The 17,722-nt window shown below is 36.2% G+C and overlaps 1 protein-coding gene across 4 annotated transcripts in view; it reads right to left on the bottom strand.

The window, feature by feature from the left end:
- LOC111427820 (maternal protein pumilio) overlaps positions 1 to 17,722 on the bottom strand; it is a 90,907-nt gene that overhangs the window by 65,735 nt on the left and 7,450 nt on the right. For all 4 annotated transcript variants that reach the window (XM_023063140.2, XM_023063141.2, XM_023063139.2 and 1 more), the window contains 2 exons: positions 4,089 to 4,209; positions 677 to 974 (listed from right to left, as the gene is read on the bottom strand). In XM_023063140.2, coding sequence (XP_022918908.1) covers positions 677 to 974; positions 4,089 to 4,209 — 419 coding nt within the window. The remainder of the gene's footprint in view (positions 1 to 676; positions 975 to 4,088; positions 4,210 to 17,722) is intronic.

The raw sequence follows: 17,722 nt of genomic DNA, 5'->3' as shown, positions 1-17,722 counted from the left end.
ACGTCGTCTGATCTAGTAAACTTCAAGACCAAACGAATCCCTTCCAAATCGTTCTGTTTCTGTACTAAATGGTAAAACAGAAGGTTTACCAGACCGTTTTAAATATACCACGGAGTGAAAAGCGCCGGAATATAAACGGTCTTTCGGTCGTACATTTGCAAATTAGCACCACCTCGTTTCCATTCATCTCCACTCCTACATAAAGGATATAACCCCGTGTTGTTTTGTTGTAGTAAAACAAAAGGGTTTTTATGTTTTTATACGGTTTTTATGAAGGGGACTTATAAATCGTAGAGGGACTGGTTTTATTTTAATTGGGCAATTAAGGAATATCGAGGCAGACTGTTTTAAAGGTGACGATCATTTTCTTCGAGATATTGACAGGAGGTTGCGTGACAAAGAGTTGTAAAAAGTGGGTTTTGTTATAGTGGTGAGAATAACGATAAGGTCAAAGGTGTGATCTTATTCTTTAGCGTGAGATTAATTTAATATTTGAATTTTGTAACTTAATCACTACTTAATAGAATATTTACGATTTAATGTTCGGAGTGAATTAATTTAACCAATCAATATTAATTAGATATCCAATACACATGTAATTAGATTATGCAGTTGAATAGTTTGAGATATATATATACATACATCTATGATTAATTTTATTGCATTATTTACTTACTTGAAACTCTTGTCATCATCAGAAACTTGTCCATTTTGTACAACCGCTTGCCCGTTCACCTCCTCCTTGGGACTTTGCGGTTTATCCTTGTCCTTGTCGTCGAGGTGAAGGGCGCGTATTCTTGGTTCCAAACCCATATTGTCTTTGTTCGTAGGTGAACTTCCAAGAACGTATTCAACCATTTTGACCCCTAGACCGCCGGTATCGGAACCCCTTGGAGACAGGATGTTGCCCGTGTCTCCGCCGGCAAAGCCGCCCCTGCGTCCCATCGTTAAAGGGGCGGATACAGGATGTTCCACTAAAAAAAAAATAGAAAAAATACCTAATTGAACTAAAGTTCCACACAAAAAATTAAAACACCAACTTTTATCATTTCAAAAAAATTACGTCGTGCACTGTAACTGGGAAGTCGTAGGTATATGACATGAAGGTACTTTTAATCCGAATGTTATTTACAAACATTGAACGCTATCTTATCTTTACCCTACTCTGTAGACCAAGATCGTGTAAATAGTATCATGTAGGGTACACGTAAAAATAATATTCGTTGTTACACTTGAAAATATCGAAACGTGATATTTGTAACTAAGAATATCTTTGGAAACAAATTATCCACACTACACTACACTTGACAAATTGGAAGATAAATTGAACTAAAACTAGAACTTAACACTAGCACTATCACAAGAATTAACATTAGACCTAGAACTAGAAATATTCGGATTAAGCCAAACGTTAAATAGGAATACAGATAATGGATCATCAGCAATATAATTAGTTGAAGAAATCTGATTAATATTGGGGCTCTAAAGAAAAATATGAAATTGTTATATGAAAAGTATATTAACCGAGTTACCATACACCAAGAAAACGATAAATGGCTTTCGTTGGAAATCGTAAGCTCCCTCATAATTCAATTTAATGATTCGCCCCAGCAGCGTTAAGTATAATCTCGGGCTATTATGCATGCAAATCTTGAAATGTGTAAGTGTAAAATGCGATACGTTAGATCGGTTAATCTTCTAATGTCACACAAAAAGTTTGTCGACGTTGCTGCCACCAAGCTATTGTAAATGAAATTTATTTGTCCCCCTTTACGCTATTGTTTGTTTATTCGGTAAATAATGACGCGAGAAATCCTGTAACAGCTATTTTTTTTTTTTTGACAAAGTGGAAACCTCACGGAAACCTTGTCAAATATATGTAGGTGCCGATCGATAAAGTCGTAAAAATTTAACGCAAGTTTATTAGTTTACTACACGGGTTGTTTGTGACAATTTATAAATTTTATATAATAGTAAATATAGGTCAATTCGATTCTGATCTCTAAGTGGTAGTTCGAAAATTATATATTCTAAACCAATTACAATACATTATAGCAACAACCTTGAAACTACTACCGTAATCGACCTTGTTAATAATATTAAGAGTTATCCTCACCCTAATGATGTAATCTTTATTTCATAAGATTATAAATTCTATAAAACAAAAAGGTGAATCAAAAAAGCACAATAATAATAATATAATATCTAAATCATAAAATTGTTCGTGATTGTTTCTGAAAACCGTAAACACGTATAAAATAGTATTTTAAGATTAACTGTGCAATTTGTTTTACATCGCAAGATTACTTAAAAAGTCGTAATTTTTGCTTTATTTCTTTGAATATTTTGCGTGGTAGACAGTGTCGTCGGTCCATAGGGCGGGGTGCGGTGGAAAACGCCGGCGTCGCGACGCTTTGCGTCTGTGTGACGGACGGGCGTGCCGGGGCGTCGGCACCGGTCTCCATGGACACGCCGGCGTCTGTCGCCTGGGCAACTGGCTCCCGGACGAGCCGATGGGAATTCAATCAACGGCTGCTCTTCGTGGTTCCAGGAATACAACCGAATAACCTCTATCATTACCAGGGAACTATTAGAAATAAATAACTTTGCCAAATTGAAATGATCTAAAATTAAGATTTTGAATTCATTTTCTTTAAAAAAAACATCTAAGAAAAAAATCGGAATTCAAAATCTTTTCTCAACCGAGACGACGATGTAATATCCTTTAAAACGTTTCCGCCCCTTCTCGTAACCGGATCATCATTTTATAGAGCGGCGGCGGACGGAGCTTTCAGGTGAATGTTCTCACTACTTTATTATAACCGTCAAGTTGAGCTCGGGCCAATATTTTAAGCTCGAAAAATAGAGTCGTGCCCCGACAAGGCGCTCCATGAAGGTTGGTCGTTGTTGATGATGACGTAAAAACTTCAATGAAAATCCGTTGAGTTTTATTCAACGCGCTCCAAAGCGAATGCTTGAAACGCTTCAAAACCACTCAAATAGTGTAAGTGAAATTATAAACAAACCCGAGCGTAAACACGGACTTACTATCGTTGGCCGACTACGTCCTGCCATAATAATTCTCATTGACGCAAGCGGTTAACCGGGACGTGCTTACAAACTTCCAAAGGCGCAAACACATACACATAATCATCATTTACACCCTCTCTTTAACAGTTTACATAATCAAAAAGTTAAAAAGACTTTAAATTTGATTCATGTGATAAGTTTGTTTTAAACGCTATTCGATTTGCGCGTTCACCGGAATTGGTAAGATAAAGATCGCATTAGAACCGATTCGCGCACTCGTACAAAACAAGCACTACGTCTGTTTCCGGTGGCTTCGTTAAGCTTATTTTGGAGACTATCGCCGCAGCACAATCTGTCGAGAAAACGTTCGAGTGCATCTCGGCGGAGATAAGCTTTTTCATCCGATATTATCGAAGAGGGTTTTCTCAAGGAACGTTTTATACACAACGTCTTTTAAATTGCCAACAAAAGGAGAAATTATCGAAAGTAAAAGTAATGCGTTATAGTGAGAACGTCGGTAGAATTTCAATTGTTTGAAACAATGGTAATTTTAAACAAAAAATAACCCAAAAAGCCTCGAGGGTATTCACGGAAAACGTTGGACTAAGTTAGGATTAAGCTTGAAAGTCTGTTTTTAAAAGAAAATATTGTTTAAGCGAAATCAATCATCAATAAAATTTGATTTTAATCATACTGAAAAATAATATTTAAAAATAATTTAAAGTTTACAGGATTATAGTTAACGATACCATCCACTTGCAATTGAGATTTAACTAGTCTCCTTTGTTTAAGCAAAAATAGGACGGTGCAACCGCTGCCGTGATGAGCGCAGGATGCCAGAACCCTGCATCAACTTTGACCTAAATACGAGACGAAGTACAACGCCCCCTGGGTATAACATAGATGAGACGGAGAGAACCACTACACTCACGTAGGGGAGAGAAAAGCTTTGCTTCCCACGTCACTTGCATACGACAAATTACCGCCAGCAAAACACTACCGCTTAACATACTACAATTTACTAATAACCAAAAAGATAAAAATAAACTTTTGTTCACCTGGTGCTGCCCATGTTGGATCTCTCCATACACCTTCCACGTGGTTGAGATGGTGAAGGGCAAGCCCTTTACCGTCTTTCCCTCCTTCCAGGCCCCACAGCTTCTTCGTTGATGAAGCAATCTGTAATTAAATAAAAAAGAAAATGTATTATCTATATTAGAAATTTATAAAAATAATTACCATATTTACAAATTATAGTACAATTTCTTAAAACTACAAACTGTACAATATGTATAACTTAAAAACTACGGCCTACATCACGCGACGAAAAGACAAGCACTAAAAGAATTTTTGACAGATGCTTTGGGGGGTTGCAAGTTACGAAGGGTCGCTATTGTATTACATATACCGTGACGGGTTTATTGGTTGGTCGCGTTGAAAGTGGGGGAATTCCCACTAGTTTTCTTTGCTAGTTCCGGTAGCAGTTCGAGTAATGTAGTGCGAATAAAAAATGCAAAAAGCGCCGTAGCGTTTCCACAAATAAATTATTGTGATGGTTGTAATTAACTACACTACTCAATTCAATTATATAATTATGATTATCTATATGATGAAATGTCGACAAATGAATGTGTGTCTGAAGAAGCACGGCTAAACCCAAAACTTTCTAGGTCTATATAGTGTTAGTTCTAGTTTTAGACTTGCACTGTCACTGTAATTAACACTATATCTAGAGCCAGAATCATTCGGGAATAGCCGTCTTGAGAGAGTTGCGACTAAAGAAGCTTTCTAACTCTGTTTCTACTTCTAGTGTTAGTTGTAGTGTTAATAGTAGTGCCAATTCTAGTTTTAGTTTATTATAATACTACTATATTAATAAATTAAGTCATAGGTCGCTTAAAATTCTTATAATAGAACCAAGTGTGTGTTTAATAGTTAATTTCCAATGATATTTATTCTTATTGCATAAGATCATCGCTTTCTAAACGTAGCTTTACAAGATTCTTTGGAATTTTCTACAATAAAAAACACATACAACCTACACAAATCCTTGGATGACATCTATTGTGTATACCATAAAGCAGTGCCCTTTCTACATTCGGTCACCCGTAAAATATTGTTGTCAATTTCGCTGCTATTTGCTAAATGTTAACACTATTGTGTTTCTATCTTCGTTTTCAATTGCAAAAGTTCTCGCCATTTATAAGGTAACGTGTTAAAATCTGCCAATTAATGTACGACAATAATAAATATGTTTGAGTTTGTAATAGGTTTCAATTTATATGTACGTGTTTTAGATTCTTTTCTGGTTTTAGAGTGAGAATATGACAAGAGGGATGTGATAACTGGCTATAGGCGTGATGTATCCACTGAACGTTTGGACGCTGACGTTAGTGGTGGTGGCGGCGGCGAGGTCGCGACCCGCAGGTCTTTGGCCTAGACCCCGCTAGACAGCGGTCGATAAGCGAGCTGGAGCCGCACTCCACCGTGCCTCACTGCCACAACCGCCGCTGCCGCCAATGCGGTCGTCCAACCCCCACCGAACGACGAACGAACGAAAGGCAGCATACGGTGGTGGTGGTGGCGTTTTACCCGCCCTAGAACCGGTGGAGGAGGCAAGAAAAGTCGCACTGCGCGCCACCAACTACTCCAATAACCGACAAAACTTTGTAGTTTATGCGCGGAAAGTTCATCGTCGGTAACTGGGCAAGAATGCTCGGTTCCCGTTTTCACTGAATTTTTAGAGGCCGGCTGAATTCAGTTGGGGTCGTCGGTCGATTTGTTCGTAATTGGGAGGGTTGTTCAAAAGATTCCATCCCAACTACTCTCTTCGCCGCATACTTTCGAAGAGGTTGTTTGCGTCCACTCATATTTTATATTGAGTAGGGAAAGTCAACATAAAGATCATCCCCAACATCAAGATTTTAAACAAATTTGTTAATTTCACAAATAGTCAATGAAATCCTAGCAAACAAATCAGTATAACCCTGTGTACAGTAATCGAGTCTACATAAACAGAGCTAGCATTATATAGATATATGTCGCATTGAAAGCGTATTGAGCGGAAATACGACGACGAATGGTTCTATCTTTGTCGGTTTAACGTGCAATGCGGGCTAACTTGACGGATTAGACGTATAAAAAGAAGTATGGGATATCCCCGGATCGGTCGTTTGTCTCTTTTGAAGTGAGAAATGTTTTTCCAATAACGAACAAATATAATAATTCTTAATCTAAGAGAAAATAAATTTGTTCCAAATAAAAAACGAAAAGTAATAATTAACAGTAACTAAAAATTAGACAATTTCAAACATTGTGAATTATTCATTCAGTAGAGAATTTATTTGTTCCGGTATGAAGATCTGTTTCCTCTGCAGTTACAATCATAAATAATGTATATATAAGATGGGATTTAAATATCTTCGACGCTTCCACATTTCACAGACAACGCAAATGTTCTTTAGAAGACTATTTATCTTCTATTTATAGAAATAAAAGTATTCGACGACTATTTATAAACGAGAGAAATTTACTTCCAAGGTTAGGTCGCCGTTTAGTTTACGTCACAACCAGATATATTCTCACATAAGGAACCATAGCCACAAGAACTGTACCTAAGTATATAATATAAGCACTGTATATCATGTAGCTAATTAGAAACGTGACATTCAATAACTTATTCCAGCCCACATTGGATAGATAACCTTATATGTTCGTTGCCACCTGTGCGAATTATTTTATTCTGCCCGCACTTGATTAGCCTTCAATCCCAACACAAATTGCACCAATATTCAACACATCGCGTTATCCCATGATTTCCAAGGAAATTCATCATTACCTACAGGCGACGCGTTAATATTGAATTACACCATCGACTTAGCATGATAAACCGCAACATCCTCAATCAAATTCCGAGATTGAATCAGAGTAGAAATTAACATTTTAAATGTATGTATATACATTTCGAAATCTATTGATCAGAGTTGCTCCACGTGTTAATGCTTTGACCTTAAATTACAGCTGTGACAGTCACGATATACCGAACAAGTTATTGAATGCGTTACATAAAAAGAAGCTAAAAGTGGCGCCATCGACTATCGGGGTAAATCCAAGCCGGTCATCCCTTACTGGGGTGACTCATAGAAATCTCCCTCTGTAACGTTCAAACGTAAGAACCCTCGTTGATTACGTACAAACCCATCTGGACATTTTATATCCCACGGGGAATATTAAATATGAAAATATTTACGAAAATGAATATCTATTAGTCATGGATATTATTTAACTTTAACTAAGTTTTTAATACTTTTCCTAAGATCTAACTCGAGCAAAAAAATTCTCATATAACATTGGAAATGTCGGAGTTAAGCCAAGCGGCACGCAGACAATGATCCCTAGAATAAAGCAAGTTGTGGTGCAACTCAATGCTAGATATTTTTTAAGGCTCAACTCAACTAAATAAACAATATCAAATTGGTAAATATACCAACACGAAACGAAAGATACCTTGTAAATTTCTAACAAAACCTCTTGAGAGAAAATAGATATCTTCTATGATCAGTGTGTTACATCTCTTAAAAACCATTAAGTTAAAAGGTTTACTTTTTGCATAAAAGCACTCCCTAACATTATTGCAGTTAGTTGCTAAAGTAAGAAGTTCATTCCCCTGACGGTGTAAATTATTTTCATAAATGACCATTATGAGCACTTACGTAATACATACGCCTAACTAATCTTAATTTAAATGAATTTTAAACTAATTTAGTGAGCTATTAGTACAATTTAACACCAACGGTATTTCTTCTTCAAACTTATATCAAACTAACTTAGATGTATTAAGTGATAAAAGATGCTTAATTACGCAACAAATTCAGGTTTTGCTTGTGTGCTTGGATAATTAATGTTCTTTTTGTCCTCGTGACAACAACTAAATCTGAAGGTCAATACAAGATTGTTCCGAGCGAGTAATTATTATTAACTTACAATTAGTCTCACTCATTTTCATAAATTAACTTACTAATTCTGTTTAAAGTCAAAGGTAAATGAAATATATTTAGAAGTTACAAAGCTAACAACAAACAATTAGTAACTATAATCGTGTAGTAGATTGTTCGTATCAAAAATAAAATATAGACCACACGCGAAGTCACGAGCAGGCACAGCGTTCGTTTCGCCATACGATTCCGAAAGAAACGTGCCCGGGCATTTGTTGCGAATCGTCGGACCGTCCATTCGCGTCCATCTGTTGTAGTACAATTGGAGCTGGTGTAAACGCGAGAAGACGAAACCCCGACGGCGATGACAAGGCGTGCACAAGTTAAACGATGGATGGTGGCAGCAGCAGGAGAACCCGAGAGAGTCCGAGAGCCTGGCAACCGCAGAATGGAGTGTCAATGCCCCACTGCCAAGGCCAAGTCGCTGCTGCTGCCGCCGCCACCGCCCCTCTTCTGTTCCCGCTCGCGTAAACGTGCAGAATCCGCGAGCGAGCCAAGGAACAGAACGGCGGCAGCGGTGGATCGGCTTGCTGGCGTCGTCGTCGCAGACACTTTCGATTTCCGGCAAAGAAACTTGTAAACGCGGTTAGAATGCTGCGTGGTCTGCGCGTTACTAAAACCGGTGGCGATCGAGATTCTTGGTCGCGAACCACGATACCGTACCGGTACTTAACAACGTGTAAACGCCGATGTTACTTTCTTCCTATGGTACCATTATTACCTAATACAGCAGTTAATGAGTTTATTCTATTTATCGCTACAAGTTAATTTCGTCTCGGGATTACTTACTAAAATTTTCGAGATGGTTTTGTTATTACTTTGTTTACAACCCACCAACAAAGAAGAAGTTTGGATATTTAGATGGTTATTATATTAGATAAGTTACGAGATGAATATCAAACTTCGCCAGGCAATATTCCAGAAATATCCTCGCATCCGGAGACTAAGTTAACTAATTATAATTGTATAGCTCTGAGCGGTCAAAATTCTGCAAGTACGTTGTTAGTGAAAATGATATTTGTTTGGATACCAATTAAAATTAATTACCTATCATTTACAGGGAATTTCTAGTATTGATTCAATCGTTTCATAACTTTTATCCAAGCAATTTCAATAACAACTTGCAATTTCTCTCTATTAAACATCTATAATATAACGTTAAGAAAATTTTTCGTTTTTATGGTCAACTATATCATAGCGTAATAATATTTAAATACAATCTTAAAACTGAGTAAAATAATAAAATTGTAACATTACATCCATAAACGTCCTTGTATATATTAACTCTAATAGAATGTCGGTTACATGAAAGTAATGTTGATACGTTGAAATGATGAGTAATAAAGTACCAGGAAATTATGAAAGGTCGAGGGGTGAACTGAAATTTCGTGGTAATAATTAAACTCGCCATTATCCAAGTTTATTAACAACGGATATTATCAAAATGTGAAATAATTAAAATCATAGCCATAACGTAACTTGAATTATCGTAACAGGAAGAATATTTAATGAATTATTTGTCATCTTAAAGACCTTTAAGCACACATTGATATCGCGAAAATGTCAAAATTGTAATTGTAAAGTAGCGGTCGTTGATTCCGTTGGAACGTTTCGAAAGGAAGAAAACGTGTTCTCTCCAGCACGGCAGAGTGTTTACGTTAGCGGCAGCGTACAAGAGAAAACGTCAGAATCCGAGACGAAAAAGTGCGCAAATGGAATAACAAATTTGATGGCGGCGCCTACAATAACATCTAAGGAAAACATACGGCACACCGACTTCAAGAGCAAGTAAACGCGTTGAGATTTCGATTAAACTGCTTCCGTAAGCATAACCATTGTTTCGATAGTTTTTCTTGGGAACACGACCGATAGAATTTAGCATTTTTTCCTGGAATGTTTACAAAACAGATTGAAAGCAGGTGTTACACTCTATTGTTATCACGTTTCGTTTACGAAGAAAATATTTGTGTTGCATATTTCAAAATTAGCCCCAAAACAGTATTAAGAAATAATAAATTCAAAAAGATGATTATAATTTACATATTTTGTGATTATTAAATTATGTCAAGGTGTTCAAAAAGTTTTTTTTTCTCATTCAAATTTAAATGTCTAATTTAAATAAATTCGTCATAAAACAAGATTGTATTTATATTAATTGAATTGAATTACCAGCTATAAATTTCTCTAAAAAATATGGAATGTATTTGACATTTTAATACAGAAAATTATAAATGATGAGTAAATTGCTGAATTAAAAATATTAATATTATATCAGATATTATTCGAAATATTATCAATATTTTTTAAGAGCTGAATGATTATATCATCATTAAATATTCAAAGCTTAACTTATTTCCGTAATAAATGTGCATTGAACAAAGACTGAGTAAATATACATGGAATGAATCACAATCAAAATCTGTTGCTAAAACTGGAATAATCTCCAAATATTTTAAGCAATAAATATCAATATTATTTTTATATGTTAAAAACCATTTCAATTAGGGCAGAAATAATGTTGGTGAAAGATTTCACACATTAAATAGATACAAATACCACATTATTATTCAATAATGTATGCGAATGCTTTTATGACCATACTACAGATTCATTTGAATAATCCGTTACAAATGAATTCGCATTACGCTACATTAAATAGTACAACAATTCTCCGCTTCATTGCAATATGACTCATCCGAACTCGTCAAATATTTCATTCACGCTTTCTACACAACGGGCGAAGTCGGAAATAAGTAGCAATTTCTAAATTAAACATTTACGGTGACGCTTTAGTTTTCCATCTCGGCAATTTTAAGTTGGGAAAGCTTTAAGCAAGTAAAATCACTTCAAACATATAAAAGTTCTGTGGCACCTGAAAGAACGAACAGAATAAAATCACTAAATAATTGAACAGGTCAGATAGAATTTCATTTCTGGTCTTCATGAAAGATGCACGCACCGCTGTTGGGTATCCATAGAACTCTATCTCGAGTAGTAAAAGAGGAAAAGAGAGAGAGAGAAAGTGTAATTTTCTCTTGCCTACAGCCTACACTATCGTGTCTTGTACTTGGGCAGGTCCCACACAAACACACGCATACAGCTGATCGAAGTCAGCCGGACCGGCGTAGAGGTGCGTGTCTGACAGTTGCGTAGAAGCGGCAACCTCGCTAAAAACCAACATGTGCGCTCAAGGCATCTTGGTCTCGCTTTCCTATTCCTCGCAATAAGTATAGATGTCTCTTTCGCTCTTGAACAACCGTCACGCTTCCTGTAAACATCTGTGTTTCGGTGAACCTCTGGATTCTCTCTTTGGACGACCTCGTTTGATTATTTCGCTTTTGTTTCGTGATTTACTGCGTTTTAGAAACCAAATTTAGCTAATAGTTTCCCAAATAAATTACGAATTTAATGTTTCGAAATGTTTTCATTTAATCTAAAAACACGAGGATAAATACATTAATCTTGCAATAATAATATGTACACTAAATCTTTTTTCCAAGAAGTTTATAATATGCAAAATATTTTATTTGCGCAATATTACACCGTTATCAATTGTTTTGATGACTACATCTGTTCCTCCTAGGTCAACGACTGTTCTTAAAATAATAATCAGTTATAAATAAAATTGCATTTTGTAAACATGTTAAAAACAAAATACAATGACCAATTGCAGCGTTTTAAAAATATATACAGAGAAAATCTGTTTAAAAATGAGATAATCTCGAATTTGATAGGCAAAGTTAAAAGATAAGGGACGAACCAATGAAATATTAAACTGTTAGTAAGCTATCTCACGACCTAGACAATAAATTTAATATCAGAACGAGTCGTCAATGTTATAACGATTCCGGCTCGTTTTACTAGTGGGGCCATGACCGGTTATATTGTTTAATCTATATCTGCGACCCAGACATACAAAACAAATTAGATCATTCCCATATAGAGTTAATCTTGAATGCTTCAAACTAGTAAGGAGTTTTTGATACTTATATATGAAATTTTACACATAAAAAGTAAACATAAATGAAAATAAATATCCATTACGATATCGTATTTAATTTAGCACTGACACACTACACTAACCACAACTCAACTTTTTTTAATAATTTTTCTTTTTATTATCATATATCATATTAACCATAATCGCTTAATTTTCCCTTTCTGGTGCTTTGCAATTTCTTCGCATTTTCCAGTAAATTTAGATCTGTGTCACTAGAATCTCTGCAACTTTGTTTCAATTTTTAACGACGCGCTCTTATTTGCTCAAAGGTCGAGTGGCGTTTCAAGATAAATTCTTGGTGGTGACGCTCCCATTTATTTAATCAAAACTAATCGTTCGGAGAGTTTACGGGATAAATTTCCCACGCCGGCCATTCCAAATTTTCAGGCGAACGAGCGCAACTTCGTTATCAATAAACTTTTGTATGCACGCCGACGACGTAGATTTTATTTAAAATAACAACAGCGAGAAAAATAACCACACGATAAAAGTGAAATTAAAATACGTTGTGTGTTATGCGAGTCTATTTCGTTCCTGATAACTTTATGATATCGTTTGTGTATTATGAGTCTTACATTACCGGATGCAATATAATTTTGTTACTTTAAATTCAATGTCTATCATTAAGACGAAACTTATTATTAGCGAGAGAGATGGCGTTTGTACTACTGATATTAAAGCTATGAAATTTTGATGTCATTTTGCAACCTTCGGCGGAAACCATAAAGTTTCTTCAACTCCAACGTAATAACTCTACCATTATTATATACCTGTTATACAAGACAAATGTCGCAGGAGTGCTTGGCCCAAATAAGCAACGATAAATAATAAACTTGCGTAATTATTAACACAATAATTTTCGATCCATAATTTTTTTAATGCATCTTTCAAAACATGATATGATTAATTTTATAATCGAAAAATATTAATACTATTTCATATTATCAAAAATTGAACTTAATTCTCCATGAAGTTAATTATGCGTTAAGCGTGGTTTAACAACAAATAGCGTTACGTTAACTTTAATCCAAAATTAATCGTTTAAAAACGTCTTTAAGACGGTAACCGATCGGTAATCAACTGTAATAATCCGGTGTATCATATTAAGTCTAATTGGACCTTAATTGAATTAATCTGACTCTAACCTGACTTCAATCTAAAGTGAACAATCAGGGATGTAATAAATCCACAACAAATATTTGGTTAAATCTTTGTTAACAACGATTCAATGTCGGAAAGAACCAGTTCTTATTTTAAAGTAATCTTGGAGTTAAATTTCTAAAATAGAAATATAGGATGATTAATGCAATGAAGTAATATTAAACAAAGCCTTAGAAATCACCCTCGATTCCAAACGATTGGTAGAACCAGAACAAGAAGAGCTTTCTTCGTCTCGCAGAAAGAACCTGACCGTCTACAACGAACGAATGCCCTTGACCGGTTGTTGCGGTAAGAAAAGAAAAACTGCTTACTACACGGCCAGATCCAGTTCTCGCCTTAGAAAATCGACCACTACGAGAAACGACTGACTGACTGGCGATCTCGGCAAAGAACAAGCATAAAACAGATTATGATCGTATCCTATAGCCACAGCCGTTAAGACTTTTTAACACACGCGCGCGACGATATTATATCAGTTTGGGTTGACCGTTGAACGAGGAGCAATCACCTTTAAGGTACGGCTTCGGATTATTCCGACGGGACAGATAGATTCGCGGTTGAACGGCTTCACTGGATTAGAATTAAAATCGAATGTGCAGCAAGAAATTTCCAGAAAGCAACCACTGATGTCTCAAGAACTCGCTTTAACTCGTTTTTCATTCCTTTCCATAAATGAGATAATGTAAACTCGGTGAAGTAAGTGTGCTCTACTAGATTTAATTATGTTACGAAAGTTATTGTTAAAGGTAAACAATTTAAAATGTTTGATATTTCTATTTCGTTTTAAAACGTTCAAATAACAACGACAAACAATGATACTTATTATGATTTCACTACTAATTTGAAGCTTGTAAAAGTACTTATAATGGTAATAAAAGTATGTTATTCAAATATGAATATGTAGTTTGAAAGGAATTCCCAATATAATGTAAATTTTAATTAATTATTATATTGATTTATTGTTTGTTTCAAATATTAAAAAATAAAATAATAAATTTAATAAATCTTTTATGTTATTATAGTAATTTATTTATCAACACAACATTTCTCTTTCTACGCTACACGAACTAACCTAATTTGTTAAAATATATCAAAATGACAACACGAGATTTTTGGAGCATTGCCATATTTTCTCTTCACACCCATCGAGCAAGAGAAAGTAAAATCGCAAAATATATGCCATACAAAATGTGTTGGTGGTTGTATCTCCTTCATATGAAAAGCAAATCAAACACACCCTTATAGGTAAAAAAAATTCCTTCCTTGAGATAAGAAACGATAGAGAGTTGAAAGAAACGATAAAAACAATTATGATTCAGAATAAATCGTTTTTCCGCTTTACAAAATTCGTTTTTATTTTAGACGGGAAATAAGGGACCATTAATTCGGCGCAGAGTCGGTTCATCAGCGTGGTAAAAGGGCGTTTTAACGGAGGCATGGCTGGCACAATAGCCGGGTACTTTTTGAGTCTGAGGCCGCACCCGCGGTCCATTAAAACAGTTTAAAGCGTGCACAGACGAACAATGAGGTCGGATCGCGTTCTTACGCCCATGAAGCGTTTCTTCGCATCATGTAATCCGTCCGTCTGGGCGAAAAAGAAACCGAGGCCGTCGAAAAAAAGCACCGCCATTTGTTGCTCCCGCGTCGCGATCGACAAAGTTTCCTTTTACACGCCGGTACGTGCCCGAACACCACTTTCACGTCCCAGCCAAAGCTCTCCACGGGTTTGCATGAATATGATTGATTTTAAAATACCGAGTACCTCCGAGTCGAGATGTCCCAAGTTGGGGATTTTTTTTCACGTCGTTCTTGCGTAAGCCGTTTATTGTTATTGCACCATTGAGTAAACAATTCGCCATTGGCTATACGACAACGAAGCCAAATACATTGATAGAGGGAAAACGTTGCTTTTTGAAGAAATGCGAATTCAACTCCCACAAGACTCTTCGTGTCAATTCAAATAAAGTTATTATACTCTTTCATTCAATTCGAAAGTTGAACTCAACTTCAAAATAAACGATTTAATTATTAATATTATGAATTTGGCTTTAGTTTCTTTTAAGGTAACTTTTGACCCAAACTGTACATGCAATATACAATTCCATTCATTATGTTTATTTGAGCAGCCGGTGTTCAAGGTACTTCGCGCACAATTTGTGTCATACAAAAACGTAGTCGACGTAATCGCCCATTAGTTCTTATCTCGACTTGTGCCCTGGCGTTTCGTAAATCGTTTATGTTTTGAGACTTGCGTAGTTTGCAGGAGTAATGAGACTCAGGACTGTGTTGTAACATAAAATTGGCGATATTCGGTTTGACCATGAAAACCAAAAGCCGAAATCGGTTTTAACCTTTATTCAATTTTTTATCGCTTCGAAGGCGGACAACGTCGACTGTTTTTAAGCTGTTTCTGTTTGTTTTTTTTTAAATAAATATTGCATTTTGAATTGACGAGAAACGTCGATAACTCCGCGTGGGAGTCCTCTGGCGTCTTGTTCAGATTAGAAAGTAGTCGTAGGCTTGGATCGGAGCGGAGAAATGGCTGCTGTACAGTTAGTTTTAAACAGGCTTGCCGTGGTACTTGACTAACCATTTATGTTAACTTGTGCGCAACACATATCTATCAAGATATCTTAAACGTGCAGCTAGTGTCGTTTTAATATCATCACAATAAATGTGTGTGTTGCTAAAAGGCTCACTGTTATATGACCCAACAATTTCGAAGAGATAACAATCTAATATTTATGTAACATAAATACATAAGCTATCCTTTTAAATTAACACACTCACATTACTTTTCACATTTAAATTAGTAAACAAGGAATTAATTTTAGCGATTTTACACACGACGTATAGTTAACTGTACGACACAATACGAAAGTATAAGAAAGAAATCCCACAGAAATATTAACCAAACAACGCAAAAGAAGTAAATTCCTAAATTAAAACTAGAATTAACACCAGTACTATCATTAGAACTGTCACTAGACCTAAAACTAGAAACATTCGGATTTAGCCGCACGTTTCCCAAGACGGCTAAACCCGAATGATTCTAGTTCTAAGTATTGCGTTAGTTTTAGTTAAAAATCACAACCGAAAACCAATACAAGTTGACAAATGACCAATTCCAGGTATGGGATAAACGTCTGATCAGCAACCCGAAAAAAGCGAAACAAGCGGTTTTCAGCTTAACCAATTACCCCAACACAACGTTTCGACGAATTAGGGAATAAAGCGACGCCAATTTAAAGCGGACACCTATTGGTGCTTGCACGCTCGCCTATATGCTATTTATACTTGGATTCGCGTGGCGGCGTTTAGGTTTCGTGTCAAAATCTCATCCATCTACGTTAGCTTGAATCAATAAAACCGCTACACTGCATACCGGTCACCGATAACCTATCCACGTTTAACACAACAGTGGGCGGCAAATTTAAACGATTTTTTTAATTGTTGCATTTTTCTCCAATTTTTCAATGCAATTAAATCTGTTAATTAAATAGAGTTGGCGCGAAGAGATTAAAATCAAATTAGCGAAAATAAAGAATGGGTCATGTTGTTTTCTTCTTGTTTAGGTCGCTTTAAATTCATGGTGCGTTTTATATTTCAAGTATTGGCGGCCATCTAGACGTGGCTGAGGGGAATATGAAATGTTTAGTCCATTGTGCAAATCATAGTAAAGATTTTTATTAAATAACTTTAATTATAGTTAAAGTCAAATTCAAGGTAACTAGAGTATAATGTTTTTTAAATCTCCCAGAATCAGTAATCAAAACAAAAACAACCACGTATCTTAACGTTAACCGTTAAAGCAAGTAATCTCAGACTTGATACGGACATTTTTATCACCGAGAATATACCCTGGATGAGGGAAATAGAGAGACACCCAGAGTACCAACCCTCCTAGCAACCGGACATAAACAATGGCAAACGGCGCCGACGACTAGCTCGGAGAAACGTGGCAACGTTGCGTCAGCGGCAAGCTCTAGCGCGCACCACCGCACCAACGAAGCGGTTCGAAGCAGACCAGCTCGTGAAGCTGGATGCAAGTACGGTTGACCACCCGCCTATACACCACACAACAAACCGCCGACCGGCTCTCTACGCTGCATACGTAAACAAGACAGGCCATGCACCCTGGCCTACCTTGAGAGGAACTGAGAACCGCCGAACATGGCTGCTGTTGCTCTCTACTCTGCACTATTCCCAACCCAGCTACCTGGGATTCAAACAAAGCCACTGATCAACAACTATTTTCTTTTATTTTTATACTTCTTCAATCCATCTTTCTTCCGTAGATTCAAAATTAAGACTGATACAAAAAACCTGTTGCTTAATATATTTTTTTGTTTTATCAGAGCTTTACAATAACAATTCAGTACATATACCACAAGTATTATTAACAAGATTATAGAGTCACCTAGACGAATTTTTTTTTGAAAATGACTTGAACACACCCCCCATAAGATAGATTAGGGGTTGTACAAAAACGCCGGTAAGGAGGCGTACCAAACAAAGTTAACTCGACACGCGCATT

The sequence above is a fragment of the Onthophagus taurus genome, chromosome 6, assembly GCF_036711975.1.
Source record: "Onthophagus taurus isolate NC chromosome 6, IU_Otau_3.0, whole genome shotgun sequence".
Classification (NCBI taxonomy): domain Eukaryota; kingdom Metazoa; phylum Arthropoda; class Insecta; order Coleoptera; family Scarabaeidae; genus Onthophagus; species Onthophagus taurus.
The sequence above is the reverse complement of the archived record's forward strand: the minus strand, read 5'-3'. Positions and strand labels throughout refer to the sequence as shown.